A 14821-nucleotide genomic window follows, 5' to 3' on the forward strand; every position below is an offset into this window, starting at 1 on the left:
CTTCTTCGGATGATTGTAGAGGTGTGAAAGAATTTTGTATTTCTGTCTCCTTGTAGCATTCACATTTTTCTTGACTTTTTGGCCCACAAGATTTTTTCTCTATCCAACACCATCTCCAGTTCCCTTCTAAGGTTTTTCTCTAAATTAATAAGGAAAGGATTATAGTTCCCATCAGCCATTTTCTTTTGAATACCTCCAAGGCGAGCATGCAATCTTTTTTTTTTTGCTGCTTTTATATTACCAAACTTGGTAATATTCCATTCTCTCAGATTATCTTGCATTCCTGATAAGGCTTCAGGAATCACCTCAGTAGCCTTCCAACTGTCCTTTACCACCTGCAAAAAGTCTTCATGAGTAGTCACATCGCCTCAAATCTAAAAGGCTTTGTAAATCATCGTTTTTCTTTTTTGTTGAGATCTATAATCAAGAGGTGGTGATCCGATTTGATACGCAGCACCACACGAACTATTGCATCATGAAAAAGCACTCTCCAGTCAGCGTTACAAACTCCTCTATCAAGTCTTCTGAATATTCTTCGTCTTCCTTCCCACTTAGGACCTCGCCAAGTGTATTTGGTTCCTGTGTAGCCCATGTCAAACAAACCGCATCTGTCAAGGGCAGTTCTAAAATTTTCACACTTTCTCTTGGAAAGCTCCACTCCCCATTTAGATTCAAAACTGTTTAGTATGTCATTAAAATCACCTGCCACGTATTCTTTTACTGATTTATGATCAAGGTTAGGATTTGGGTTGAGTATCTAACCTTGCTCAATTTGGCCCAGGCCTATGGGATCAAGGACCAAGGTTAGGGTTAAGCGAGGTATTCAAGGTCAAGGTCAAGATTTACAAAAGCCAAACCTAGCTATAGGGTTGTAGGGAAATTGTGTTGCTTATATCAAGCTATATTATGCCAAGTATAAATGTTACGATATACTCTTACTGTCGTACAGTTTGGTATATGGTATGACAACGATATGGACAGAGTGATATAAATGGATCATACTATACCTATACCATATCAAATACTACAACTATTTTATACAATTAAATATGATATGATAATGGTATGACATATCTAAATAAATCATTTGGTATTTGACAACAATGGTATAAAGTAAATATATTTGATACATGTACCAAATACCATTACAGCATTACTATACTGAAACCAAACCTTTAAATATACCTTCTTCTTTTTCAGTATAATGAACATACCATTATCATCCAACCTTTTTTGGAACAAGCAGTTTTATATATTGAAGACAGAGGTATTAAAGAAGGAGCTTCACTCCTAACCTCGAAGGGATTCAAACTCTGACCTCTTTTTTTCCTTTTCAAAATTTGCCCTTTGAGAGTTTACAAGAGCGTTCACTTTCTCTCTTCAATGTTGGTGAATGAAATTCCATTTCTTAAATTATGGAAACAATACATATTTTTTGTGTGTAAGTGTAGAAACTATAGCTAATGCTAGTATTTCCAAGAATCTTTCTCTTTCATTCCCATTTGAAAAGATGCATCTATCCACTTGTTTTGAAGAGAGATAAATATGTAGGGCTTGAGAATGTTGACGTAAACCACAATCTAAAAAGGAGAAAAAAAGTTTCTATTAAATTATTTTGAATCCCTTCTAGGGAGAAAAATGATGAAAAGATGCATTGTCCACTTGTTTGGAGGGGAGACAAAAATATGTAGGGCATTGGAATGTTGAAGTAAGTCATAATCTAAAAAATGTTTCTATTAAATTATTTTGATTCCCGGAGAATGATGAATATATTATTGGTTTATCGCAGTACTCATTGTGTCTATTACACTCTTCTTCCGTTGAAATGACTTAAACTTTTATGGTAATATAAATCTTTCATTGGTCTGGCATGCTAGTCTACTATAAATATTAATCTATCAGCACTATTCTTTTTATTTTAATCTAATTAATCTAAAAATTCAAAACTTCAAAAAGAATTTGAAGAAAAAAAAACATAAAGTGGGGTCTACATATATCCCTATAATAAAGTTAAATTACTGTTTATTTTTAAAAATATCTCTATAATAAACAGTGTCTAAAAGATTTTTAATGACAAATTCTGGACAAATATATCCAATGAAAATTCAATTTTAGGGTCTCTGTATTTTTAAACAATGCTTTAAGTCCTCCATTTTGGGGTATCAGTGCAATTTACTCTAATAACTAATATTTCATAAATTCATACTTAGAATGTTTTTTATCAAAAAAAAAAAACCCCACGAATCTATATTTCAAACCTATGGGAGTAGAAAGTCATCCATATATGTGTAGCTTCTTGTCTCACCAAAATGGTGAACGTTAATTTCAAGGGGATATCCATTGTAAATTCTTGGTCTTTTAAGAGAAGAAGTACAAACGTGTACTTACACTTCTTTCTCTTCATATTAAATATGTGGGTTTGTATTTCATTCTCCTATTAAATGTCTTCTTTTACTTGTTACATTATGTTGGATTGATTTAGCGTGTGGGATACCTGTATGTAGAAAAGGGATTATACGATTGATTCTTTTTTAATCTCAAGATGGCTCAGTTGGTAAAAGATCAACATCTCTAAATAGGAGGTCAGAGTTCAATTCTTCTTGGGCCAGCACTGATAGTGTGATACCTACAAAAAGAATACTTCTTATTGTAAAATCAAAGGAAAATTAAAAATATCAGAGCCTACAAGATTACACGCTGAGGGAACTAAGATTTTCAATTAGAAGTTACACCTTTTGATATTATTTCCTTGAATTATAAACATCTATAATCAATACTATTTATAATAATAAAAAATTTATGTTTGATAGTATTAGGGAGATATTTGGAAAATCAACCAACACTAGTCGCCCCTTCATCTCAAGCATATACAACTAAGATTGCTTCCAAGAGTTCCACTACTGTTAGAAGTTCTATAGCTGATCAAACTTCCAAGAGTTCTACTATTGTTAGAAGTCCCATTGTTAATCGAATACCAGTTATTACATACAAGAAGAACTCTACAATTGGTACTCACAAAGACACTAAACAACCTAAAGGAGAGTTTGACACTGATTGGTACAAAATCCAAATCAATATTTTATATAATCTAAAACACTAGAGTCCTAACACCACAGCCACAAGACTCCAGAACTCTACAAAGAAAGACTCCAAGAACACTAAGAATGATTTTGTTTCTATATAAAACTATATCATAAATTATTGTAAATTAATGTGATTATTATTTTCGTGCTCTCTCACACACACAATCCGTCTCTCTCTTCTTCTCAACGCTCTCTCTCTTCTTCTCTCTTGCTCTCTTCAACTATTATTACTTTCAACAGATAGTAAAAAAAAATTTATTTGATCTACTAATTTAATGAAGATTTATCTGATGTTTTAAAAAGAAAATTTTACTCTAATATATTTTATTTAAAAAAATTATCTAATGCTCATATTTATTTTCAACTCAATAAATATTTTAATCCAAAATTATCTATTTAATAATTTTTTTATATATAATTTAGTTATCATTTTTCACTTTTTTAGATTTTTTTTTTTTTTTAAGAGTATAGTTACCAATATTTACATCTTAAAAGATAATTTTCACACGATAATCTTTTTAGGATTACACTCCAAATCTTATATTAGAGCAAGACTTCTATCAATTAAAAATAAAATAACAATACATAATCAATTGAATGAGAAAGGGGCAGTAGTCAACGGTTCTACATGAATGAGGGATTAACGATTTACAAGTGAAAAACAGTAAGACTTGTACATCTTTTTGTAAATTCTCCACAACACAAGAACAAAAGAAGAGTGGTGAGAAAGAGGCGTTAATTGATCTGAGTTGGGGCTTTCGATTCAATCCCCTGTTAGTTTTAGTTAGGGGTGTAAACGAACCGGATTCGGATTGGATAGTGGTAACACCATATCCACATCCTATTATATTCGGATGGATTCAGATAATATCCTATTGATTTTGTGAGTTTTTGATTGGACTCTTTCGATTACCTGTTTACATCTTTACCTTTTTTATTTGTGAGGACTAGGTTTGAAATTTAAGAATTTAACAACGTTGGTAGCTATTTTAGTAGAAAATCTAAAAAAAAAATCACATATCACAGGCTAAAAAAATTATAAAAATAAGAATAATAAATCTAAATAAGTAACTTAATCGGATAACTTTATCGGACAAATAATCGGTAAGAAATGGGTATACCATATCCGCATCCTATTAGTAATCGAACAGTATTTGAAAACCCCTAAACGGATGTAGATGCGAATTTAAAAACGAATTTCGATTATCCATTTTTACCCCTAGTCTTAGTTCCATGACATCAAGACTAGAAAAATAAGGGCAGCAATTTCAAATCTGAGATCCAAAACCGTTAACTATAGAATCTAGTTCCCTATCGACTGTAACTTACCCGAGGGTATACGCATCCAAAGATTTTCAATCAACTTTTTTAAAGCATTCCAATTCTTGCAAATATATTTATTTACTGGGAAGTTCTGTTGTTATAAAACACATTTTTTGTTCTTGCCTTTCGCTCCAAGACAAATGAAATCCTACAATATTGCTCGGTTTTTTTTTTTCCTTTTTGGGTAAAAGTAATTATTTCCGACTTATCCGGAGAATCAAGAAAAGTTGGCTATATATAATTAAGAAACGTGCAAATGTTTTCAAAATCCCTATAGCAACATCGATAAAATTTTCCAACAACAAGATGCTGTACACCCGAGATGGGTAGAATAAATCGTCTTCCGAGGGACTGGAATCTGAATTTTCTTTACCAAGTCCTACCTCTTGAAGGAAAGAAATAGGTCAAGCCCACATTGCTAACATCAAAACAAACCCACCCCACCCTACCATTCCGCAACCCAACCCAGAAAATAGAATAAGCAACCAATTCATGAAACAATATTTACAGATGAAACCGATCCGTGATCTGCCAATGCCAAACCTGTCCAGAAGCGTTTAACAGGCAACTGAGTCATCAGCTAAAAATAGCCTTTCTGTGCACAACTTTCATTGAGAATACCACAGAGATCAACAATTGCACAAGAATCCCCATTATGCATCAAAATCAAACCAACCAGAATCACTCACAATCATTGACAGCAATTTTTCAGATATACAGCTCGAGAATAACAGCATATAAATTATAATAAATCCTTCAAAGGTGAATTTTGTCAACCGGTCAGTCTGATTGAAGCACCCAATTATACAGCCATTGAAAGAATTAACCTTGCCATCCCAATATAAAATGAACATCACTACTCCAAATGCTGCTTGAAATAAGAAGAATAGCACCCTGTACCATGGCTGCACCATAAGATCTATAGCAATTGAATTCAGCATCAGTTTGTCATATTGGAAGAGAGATTCTTTATTCTGTGCTTTGCATGGGAACCATAAGATGCTGTCCCTGCGACTGCAGAAATGTTCCAGAAATTATTATCATCAGAACAGGGCAATGCCTCACAATAAACTTTTGTATAGTCCACAAATGTCAAGAAACTAAGCACATCATGGTTTCAGCCATGCCAGTAGGTAACTACGTTGACAAGGGCAATTATGAACAAGCAGTACCATAAAAAATATTTAAGCTATAGAGTTTATTTAGTAAATAATGTTCCCCCATAAACTCAAGTGGTTGCACTACAAATAGAATTTTTAATCTACTAACACTCTTGCTGACAGTTATCTTTGTCCCAGTGCTGATATTGCTGGCACAACCTGTCACAGTAGATATTTGTTTTTTTTTTTTTTTTTTCTGGGCGGGGGGGGGGGGGGGGGGGGGATTAAGAAAAGAACAGGAAGAGAATGATCATCATAGAAGGGAATGGAATAGGATTGAGTATGAAAATTGGCCCTTCGGCTTTATTCCAAATTGATGGAAGGCCAGTTAGGAGAGGAGGGGAAGCAGGCAAGAATCAGAGTTGCAGGGGAAGAGAAAATCCACATGAACAAGCAGCCACATCACGCCTGAAGCTTCAACTTGACTCAAAAAATCTATTCATTCTAAATGCAATCCATTCAACAATGAGGAGTTATATAACGGGAAAAGATTACATAATACTTTCCCAGAAACTCCCCAAAATCCTACCAGATCAGAAAACACCCAAACCGGCCTCAGTTCTCACTTTGGACACCAAGTAGGCAGCTGCCCCTGGATCAAGTTACTCCTCTGAACCAGATCATCATCAGGTCTCCACTGAATTTGATCGTGCCCCCTCAGATAACTTTCATGCAGCTTATCTTGAATCAAGGCTAGTCCTTAATTGATTACAAATACTTGTTCTTTATTATATTTTGCTACTAATCAATCCCAAAATCCTCACTGCTGCTACATTTAGCACATCTCTATGATGCTATCTTACTTGTCATCAGTGCAAAGTCATCAACTCATCCATTGTAAGCACAAAGAAAGAAGTGTTTAAATCTGGACCCTTAGGTAGAGCATTTGGTTCCACAATTTCCTCGAATCAAATTCCAGGGAATCACGATTCTTAATTAGCTACATCATTTGGTTCCTAAAATTCATGAAATCCACTTGATTCTATCGAATCTAATGATTCCAGTTTTTGGTGTAAAATAGGTGGTGCTTCAATGGAAACCACCAAAATAAACCCTGGGTACTCAAAAATAAACCCTGGGTACTCACAGCCGCAATTCGGTGGAATCACCACCCATTGCAACCTGCTGCTGCTCCTTTGTGCAATTGCTTCTCCTCTTCAAAGCCCTATCCTAAATCCTTCATGTGATTGCCTTCTCCTCTTCTGAGCTCTAAACCTAAATCCTTAACCAGAGCTTCCAATCAATTCAAATGAAAATTATACTTTCAAAACTTCCACAAAATTAGTAGGTCTGATCCTTTATACATTGCATTACTACTTACATCCAAATGAAAGAGTGCAGGTGAGATAACCAATTCAAAACATCCCAGAGCTAACGGCAGAAATGCGCCCAGATAGTAATGGCAGAGGAGGAGCAACTGTAAAGCCAAAGGGCACAGACAAAATCAATAAGGCAAGTAGCTGGGCACATATTGTTCCAAACAAGCACATATACAGTCTCTTCTAGGTAACGGCCCAAAAAAACCTACCTAGGTGCTCCCCCTGCCTGGAATTATAGGTAACTTAGCCTAAAACCTAGGATGTTATCATCTAGACCTCATATACAACCGACAATCCAGGCAACATTTGGAACCATCTAGGCTGAAGTTTGGATTTTCAAGATATTATAAAGGGCAAACCCAGTAGCTTCTGCACAAGCAGAGCCCTAGGGGTTGGGAGCAATTTCGTATGCCGCCTTACCCAACAATTTGTCTTGAGCGGCTGTTTTGATGCCTTGAAATCAAGCTACAACCACGGCCAACCGACCATTGCACCGAAGCCAGCCCCTTAAATTTCAGGAAATTATACCTCAACCTTATCATAAAAAAAACAGAATATTTTCTTCAAGTCAAAATATGAAAATTGTCAATATTGATGAAAGCTCAGCCAAAAGAGAAAAAAAGATAGATTACATATAATTCAAGGGGCAATGATGACATGCCAGTTACGAGAAGGGGGATGCCTGAAAGAAATTAGAGTTTCAAGGAAAAATGAGAATGCATAAGAGAGAGAGAGAGAGAGAGAGGGGGGGGGAGGGGGGGGAAGGAAAGAAGAGTGCAAACGCACACAGCCATACAGGCTATTCAAAAACATAAAGTGAATTCATATTTCTTCAATTTATCTCCAACAAAGGGCAATTACATCATATGTAAAGAAACTAAAGGACCCCTAAATAAGACCAACTCTCTCTATTTCAATAAGGAAACAAAAAGGGATTAGTGAACAAATATCCTAATTCCTGCACACCTAACTTCTAAAATAAATAAAAGACAGTATTTTCATAAAATGACGTAACTTCCTAAAATTCTACAAAATCCATGCCTATAAATCTTGGTCTGGAAACCCAGTAGACTTTCAGTCAATCCATGGCAGCATATATGCATTCAACTCTACTGGTGTCGAGATAACCTTGTCCATGGGTTCTGCAAACCAAGAGTATCAGAACCACAGAGTTGCAGACCACACATGAATTCCCATGGGTTCTACAAAATGAGAGTATCAGAACCACTGAATTGCAAACCACAAATATGAATTTGACGGAGTGATAATGCAGTGCACTGCAGGGTCAACTACCACAATCCACTGATGGTTGTTAACTAATGACATCTTCTTGATGCCAATCTAACCCTGGGATTGAACAACTGAAATCAGACCACTGCCTGATTCTTCGTCACCACCTAGATCAAACCATGTACTTCAGTTTGATCGTCAGCTTCACCATTGACAGTGTCTTTCACATTTGATTCACATTCTGACAATTATATCATGCTTGACATCATAACATAGAAGCTTCTAATATGGTAAAGCTCCTGAAGACCCATTTTCAAATTAGAAACTTAAGCTTCCATCTTACAGAACCCATCACCAATTTAATGGAGCAAACTGCATCAATCAATCTCCATACAGTAGTGGGCGACTGGGTGTGTATGACAATAACAGCAGAATTGTAGATAAAATGAACTCTACTAGTGACAGCACAATTGTAGTATTGGACTTAAAAGAGAACACAGGAAGAGAAAGTGTTATTAGTAGATACAAAGGGGGGGACACCTAGAAAATTTTGGAAAAAAGTAGAGTGGAAGGAATTAAAACAGAAGTCACAGGTAAAATTGGAAGCAAGTTCAAAAAATGACAAAATGGGACAAGGACGGTCAGAGAGCAGTTTTAGGAAATTATCTTCTAAAAAAGATAACAAGCAAAATCGTGGATTACCATATTAGTAGTCTTCTACCAAAGTCGAGCAACAGAAAATCTGGACCGACAAAAATCTCACAGGAAATGGAGATCAAAAAGACAAGCACCGAGGGTTGAGTCCCATTTAGAATTGGATGTCACATCCACCAATATTACTGAGCTCAAAGGAGGCCATAGACGTTGGAGTTGATTTATGGTGAAGACCCTAAACCAGGTATGACTTAATTCATGCCTGATCTCTCATTCTCATCTTCTCTACCTCTTCTCCCCACTACCCCCCCACCCACCCACCCACCCCAAACAGAGCATAAAAAAGAACGCCTAAAAAATCTAAAGAGAAGGGAATGTAACCTAGGTCTAAGATGAGACGGGTGTTTATAGGGGTTGCTGAAGGGAGTGAAAATATAGAAAGAAATAGATAAATAAATAATAATATTAGTGGGGGGAAAAGAGGAAAAAAAAAAAAAAAAAAAAAAAAGGTTGAATAATTACATAAAGAGAGATTGGGGAAAGAAAGATGAAAAGAAATAATTATACCCTACTTCGTTGGAGAAGAGAGGGTAACTAAGAGGGGGGAAATAGGAAACAAAATTATATATATATATATATATATATATATATATATATATATATATATATATATATATATATATATATGGAGGAGTGAAATCATGTAGAGGTGAAATCACACCCACATGGCTAGTTTTTAGCGCCACGGTGGCGTGCATGTATAGTTACAAGAACGAACAAAGAATTTACAAATGAAATCTACCAATGCATGCAATGCAAAAAGTTATAGAGGGGCTTAGGAAATGGTAAAAGCACGACTGTAGGCATGCCATCTCAAATCTTTATTCTATGAAATTAAGAAAAAAATTACAAAAGCAGGCCATAGATCTACATTCTTACCCTACTTGGGTTCCCGAAAAGATTAAAGAAAATTATAGGAATTATTATAAAGCACTTACCATAAGAGAGAGCTTTACCAATCACTTGCAAAGGAGTTTACAAAAACGCATCATACAAACACACAAGGGACCATTCGTAGTTGCTTTAAGAAACCTCCAAGGTTTTCCCAAGAATTAGAGTATTGGGGAAAAGGAGTGAAATCACCCAGATGGCCAGTTTTTAGTGCAATGGGTGGCATGCATGTATACTTACAAGAAGGAACAAAGAATTTACAAATAAAAATCTACCAATGCATGCAATGCAAAATGTTATAGAGGGGCCTAGGAGATGGTAGAGGCACAACTGTAGGCATGCCATCTCAAATCTTTCCTCTATGAAAATAAGAAAAAAATACAAAAGCAAGCCATAAATCTACATTCTTACCTTGGTGGATTCCTAAAGCAACTACGAATAGTGTCTTGTGTGTTTGTATGAAGTGTCTTTGTAAGCTCCTTTACAAGTGATCAATAAAACTCTCTCTTATGGTAAGTGTTTTCTCATAATTCCTTTAATTTTCTTTAAATATTTTTGGGAACCCAAGTAAGGTAATAATGTAGATCTATGGCCTGCTTTTGTATTTTTTTTCTTCTTAATTTCATAGAATAAAGATTTGAGATGGCATGCCTACAGTCGTGAAATAAGGAAATTAAAAAAAATTAAATAAATAGAATAAGATAGCCAACGAGATTATTTGCACAAATAGCATAATATACTAGAATTCTAGTAGACCCATAACTCAAACTAGATCCAGTTCATCTTCGTCTAGGGACCTAGTAGAGTTTGGGCCAGTCCAAGGCAGTTTGGGCCAGTCCAAGGCAGTTTATCTTCATCAAGGTCAAAATCACCACAAGGTGAAACCCCAATCATTAGCCTAAACAATACAGGTAAATGGAATCACCACCAACCATAGATTTGCTTTCTGTTAATAGAACATCAGTTTATCTTCATCAAGGTCAAAATCACCACAAGGTGAAACCTCAATCATTAGCCTAAACAATACTAGTAAATTTGCTTTCAGTTTTCTATTCCAATAGCGATTTGTATTATCACCAAATAAATCTTTGTTGTAATTAGTATCTGCGAAGTAATACAGAAAATAGTCCGCACACGAAGTTAAAATCTTCATGCTTGTTCATAACACGAATGAACAACAATACCATGTCATCAACCAATTGTTTACCCTCCCAAATAAAATAAATGCTACAAAGTATCTAGTTGCATTAGTAGATCATTTGGTTCACAAAATGTTAATCATAATGGAGGTTCACAGAATCACCAAATAAGCACTTGAGTCTAAAAGGAAATAAAAATACATAAATAATTTCATTAAGAAAAAGGAAGATTAAAACCAATGTATACTAGAATAAAAGAACGTTCAAAAAAATACAACCATATAAGAACTCAATTATTTATGAAGAAGTACATCATAAAAGATGGAGATAGAGAGACAAAAGATAAATAACAATATCTTATTTGACAGGAAAAGTAAAAGAGTTTACATATAAATACCAAATAAAATATCAATATAGTGTAGAGACAATTTATACACAATGTGTTTAATCATAAGTTGCTATAAACAAGCGCGTGATCATGTCTCCTCATTTTTACGCAGACATGGCAGTACAGGAGGAAAAGTGCATAGAAGATCAATGCAACTTCCTCCAAACATTTTCCTGTGTGTTTCCCCAGATGTTTACACCATTCATCATGAAGACTAGAATGGGTGAGAACTCGAAGGACTCAGACCCCAAATAAACATCAGTCACATATATAATGTAAAGACAATTTATACACAGGGTGTTTAATCAAAAGTTGCTTTAAACAACTGTGTGATCAATTCTCCTCATTCATACATAGACATGGCAGTACAGGAGGTTAAAGTGCATAGAACATCAATGCAACTTCCTCCAAACATTTTCCCTTGTGCTGCACCCAATGTTTGCACCATTCATCGTAAAGGCTAGAATGGGTGAGAACTCGGAGGATTCAGACCCCAAATAAACATCAGTCCAAAATATATCCTATCAGTGTTCCATTGAATATATTTTAAGACACTCATTTATAAATTAATAATACAACTATCATATGTAGGCCTCCATCCAAATGTCTCTGTTGATCTAAATGCTAAAATAGAAACAGAAGGGAAATCATTACTTGAGAATTCATATAGCTCACTCCCTGCGATAAGGATCCTTGATGAGCAATCTGTGAAATATATTTACCAGGTAGAATAAATACAACACCATAAGCATTTACACGTAAACGATTCCAAAAAAAGCTGGACGATGAAGGATAGAAGAGAGAATCTTCAAGTGGAAAATCCATTACCTGTGCATTTGAAGCGGGCTGACCTCCAACAGCGTCCCTTTTATCACCACTCTTCGCAGATCCCTTGGTGTCACCCTATCAGAAACCATAATTAAACAAAAAGTGAGTAAACCAGAAAACGTAGGATGAACAGATATCAGCGGACATCAGAATACAAGATCAAGGGGGAAGAGGTACCTCCATCTGCCGCCATACGCAAATCGACAAAAATCATTCACGAGGTGGGAAAAGGATCAATTAGTCAGTTTTACGCTTTACAAATTAGTCAAAAGAGCATAAGACTGGAGATCGATGTAAAGAATAAACAAACCCAACATTAAAAGAAAATTAAGCTAAACAAAACACCGTACGACTATAAGCAAAGTTAGCAACTTACCTCTCTGTACCGATTCAGATAAACCTTTAGGGGATCAATATAATCTTCGAAACCTAACGTTGCCATCGCCCATAGCAGATCGTCACCGTTAATCGTCTTTCTCTTCTCTCGCTGACACTTATCGCTTGCCCTAATACACCAAAAAAATAATTAAATTAACAAGAATATCAAAAAAGAAACCCTAATCAACGAATTAATGATAAAGCGTCTTGATCCGTACTCGCTAGTAATGAAACTGATGAACTCGGAAACACATTCCTGAACAGTCTCCTTAGCATCCTTGGCAATTTTTCCGTTAGCAGGGAGCGCTTTCTTCATGATCCGACTAATATTGGCGATCGGAAGGTACCTGTCCTGCTCTCGAACATTCGAACGGGGACTCTGATCACCACTTCCGTGACTACCACCGCCGGGGCTAGACGGACCTTCGGCCATGACCGTTTAAATCTTAGGTTAAACAAAGACCAGCAGCAACAGCAAAACAATACCAACGGTACCGGAAACCCTAGCTGTCCAAAACGCAGAAACCCTAATTCCGGCAATGCCATAACAGCAAATTTGGGCAAGAGAAGAGATGTGAGGAAAAGAGGAGATACAGAGAAAGTTGGAGAAGGGGAGAAGGGGAGAAGGAGAGAGACGAGCGAGCGAGAGAGAAGAGACAGAGAGAATCACAAGGGGATTAAGACAAACATACCTCAGAGATGCTTTGTATTTGGCGCGTCGAGAAGAGAATCGATGGATTTTTTTCTCCGAAAGAGAGATCGGACGCTGGAGAAGAAAGGAGGAATGAGACGTTTAAGATGAGAACTTAAGGGTTTGCTTTGTTTATCTGCACCGTCCGTTATTCCTGCCCTTTTATATCCTCAAACTAACTTGCAGTTTCTCTCTCTCTCTCTCTCTCGGTCTCACGGTCTCATCACGCAGTTTCTGTTGTATTTCTCTTGCGACCGAAAAAAAGTTTCTCCCGTTCCAAGCGACTCGGATTCTCGTGCTCGTGCCTTCACCGATTGACACGTCTCTAACTGGGCGGCGCTCCTCTGCAACTCCTTCCAAAATCAAAATAAGATCACGGTAGAAGTCTCCGTCAGTTACTTAATCTTTCACCGTTAAATCTGTGGGCCATATGTACCGTATTTCCACACATCAGATGTGTTGAGTAAAATTTTTTTTTTTTAGTAAAGGATGTGTTGAGTAAATCATACTTTATATATGAATTTTTATTTTTTTTGGTAGAAGAATTTTATATATCAAGTTCCATCAACGATAACCCAATTTTTTTTTTTTTGGTAGAAAAACGATAACCCAATTACACCCTAAAAATAATAATAATAATAGATAAATATATTTACCCAAAAAAAGCAATAAATAAATCTTTAAAAATTTAAATTAAAAATGAGATTTAAAAGATGACAGTTGGCATCAAACGAACAGCTAGCTTTATTTGCCTGAAATTGAAAATATGATTGATAATACATGTTGACACAACATGCATTTTGCATGTCATTAAGAAACCACCTGCCAATGTGGCTAATGTTTCGATGAAGAAATGTAAATTATCATTTTAGATTGAAAGAAAAAAGTTTCAATGATACCCTAAAATATTGGGTGAAAAGTACACATCTCAAAATAATGTCAAATTGGTATCAACCTCAAAAAATGTCTATTGAATTTGCACAACAATACATCTTAGCAAAGTCTATTAATGATTTCATAACTCGTTGTGATTTTAGAGCTCCTTCTATTTCCTCCATTGTTATTTGTTTTATATTATAAGATATGCGATAATGCAACAGGACATATTTGTTATTTCCTCTAACAAATTAATGATGTTGACGAATAAGTGGGCAAATGCCAATTTGGCATGATTTTAGCTCATGAACATCAAGAGGTGAACAATATGGGGGTGTAGCTCATATGGTAGAGCGCTCGCTTCGCATGCGAGAGGCACGGGGTTCGATTCCCCGCACCTCCACTCCTTATAATATTTTGCACCTATCCTTGGATTAGGCAAGTAAGCACCTTACTCAATGAAATTTAGAGGCTTGATTGGTTTGAGTTATTAGATTTTGTTTGTTTAAATAGGTTCAATGATACGTATGTTTTATTGCACGCTTTAATCGAGCTTAAACTCTACATTAAACATTGCTTTGGTGCCATAAATTATACATTGCACACTCTCTTAATGACAAGTTTTGAATTTCAAGATTAGGCAAGTCGCACTTTACTAATGAAGTTTAGAGGCTGGATTGGTTTGAGTCGTTAGAATTTGTTTGTTTAAATAGGTTCAATGATACTTATGCTTTACAGGTTGCACGCTTTAGTGTCATAAATTATATATTGCACACTCTCTTAATTACAAGTTACACACTC

General features: G+C 35.7%; 1 protein-coding gene and 1 non-coding gene across 2 annotated transcripts; one reads left to right on the plus strand and one right to left on the minus strand.

Annotated features, from left to right (window-relative positions):
- Window positions 1-4853: 4853 nt before the first annotated feature.
- Window positions 4854-13486, minus strand: LOC149023636 (nuclear transcription factor Y subunit B-1-like). Its single transcript, XM_089144183.1, has 7 exons — window positions 13146-13486; window positions 12672-12980; window positions 12452-12581; window positions 12253-12258; window positions 12076-12150; window positions 11902-11952; window positions 4854-5420 (listed from the first exon to the last, which is right to left on the minus strand). Exons 2-7 carry the CDS (start codon window positions 12884-12886, stop codon window positions 5376-5378), a joined length of 522 nt encoding a protein of 173 aa, XP_089000309.1. The 5' UTR covers window positions 12887-12980; window positions 13146-13486; the 3' UTR covers window positions 4854-5375.
- An 864-nt stretch (window positions 13487-14350) lies between these two features.
- Window positions 14351-14423, plus strand: TRNAA-CGC (transfer RNA alanine (anticodon CGC)). Its single transcript has one exon. It is a non-coding gene; the product is annotated as a tRNA-Ala (tRNA).
- Window positions 14424-14821: the final 398 nt, after the last annotated feature.

This window comes from Hakea prostrata, chromosome 2, assembly GCF_041222555.1.
Source record: "Hakea prostrata isolate BN-2017 chromosome 2, UWA_Hpros_2, whole genome shotgun sequence".
Taxonomy (NCBI): domain Eukaryota; kingdom Viridiplantae; phylum Streptophyta; class Magnoliopsida; order Proteales; family Proteaceae; genus Hakea; species Hakea prostrata.

Coding starts and splice junctions, on each gene's coding strand:
- LOC149023636 (XM_089144183.1), bottom strand. CDS start 12,886: ATGGCCGAAGGTCCGTCTAGCCCCGGCGGTGGTAGTCACGGAAGTGGT. Junction 11,953..12,075: donor AGCCCGCTTCAAATGCACAG/GTAATGGATTTT, acceptor TATATTTCACAG/ATTGCTCATCAAGGATCCTT. Junction 5,421..11,901: donor TGAGCTATATGAATTCTCAA/GTAATGATTTCC, acceptor ACATTTCTGCAG/TCGCAGGGACAGCATCTTAT.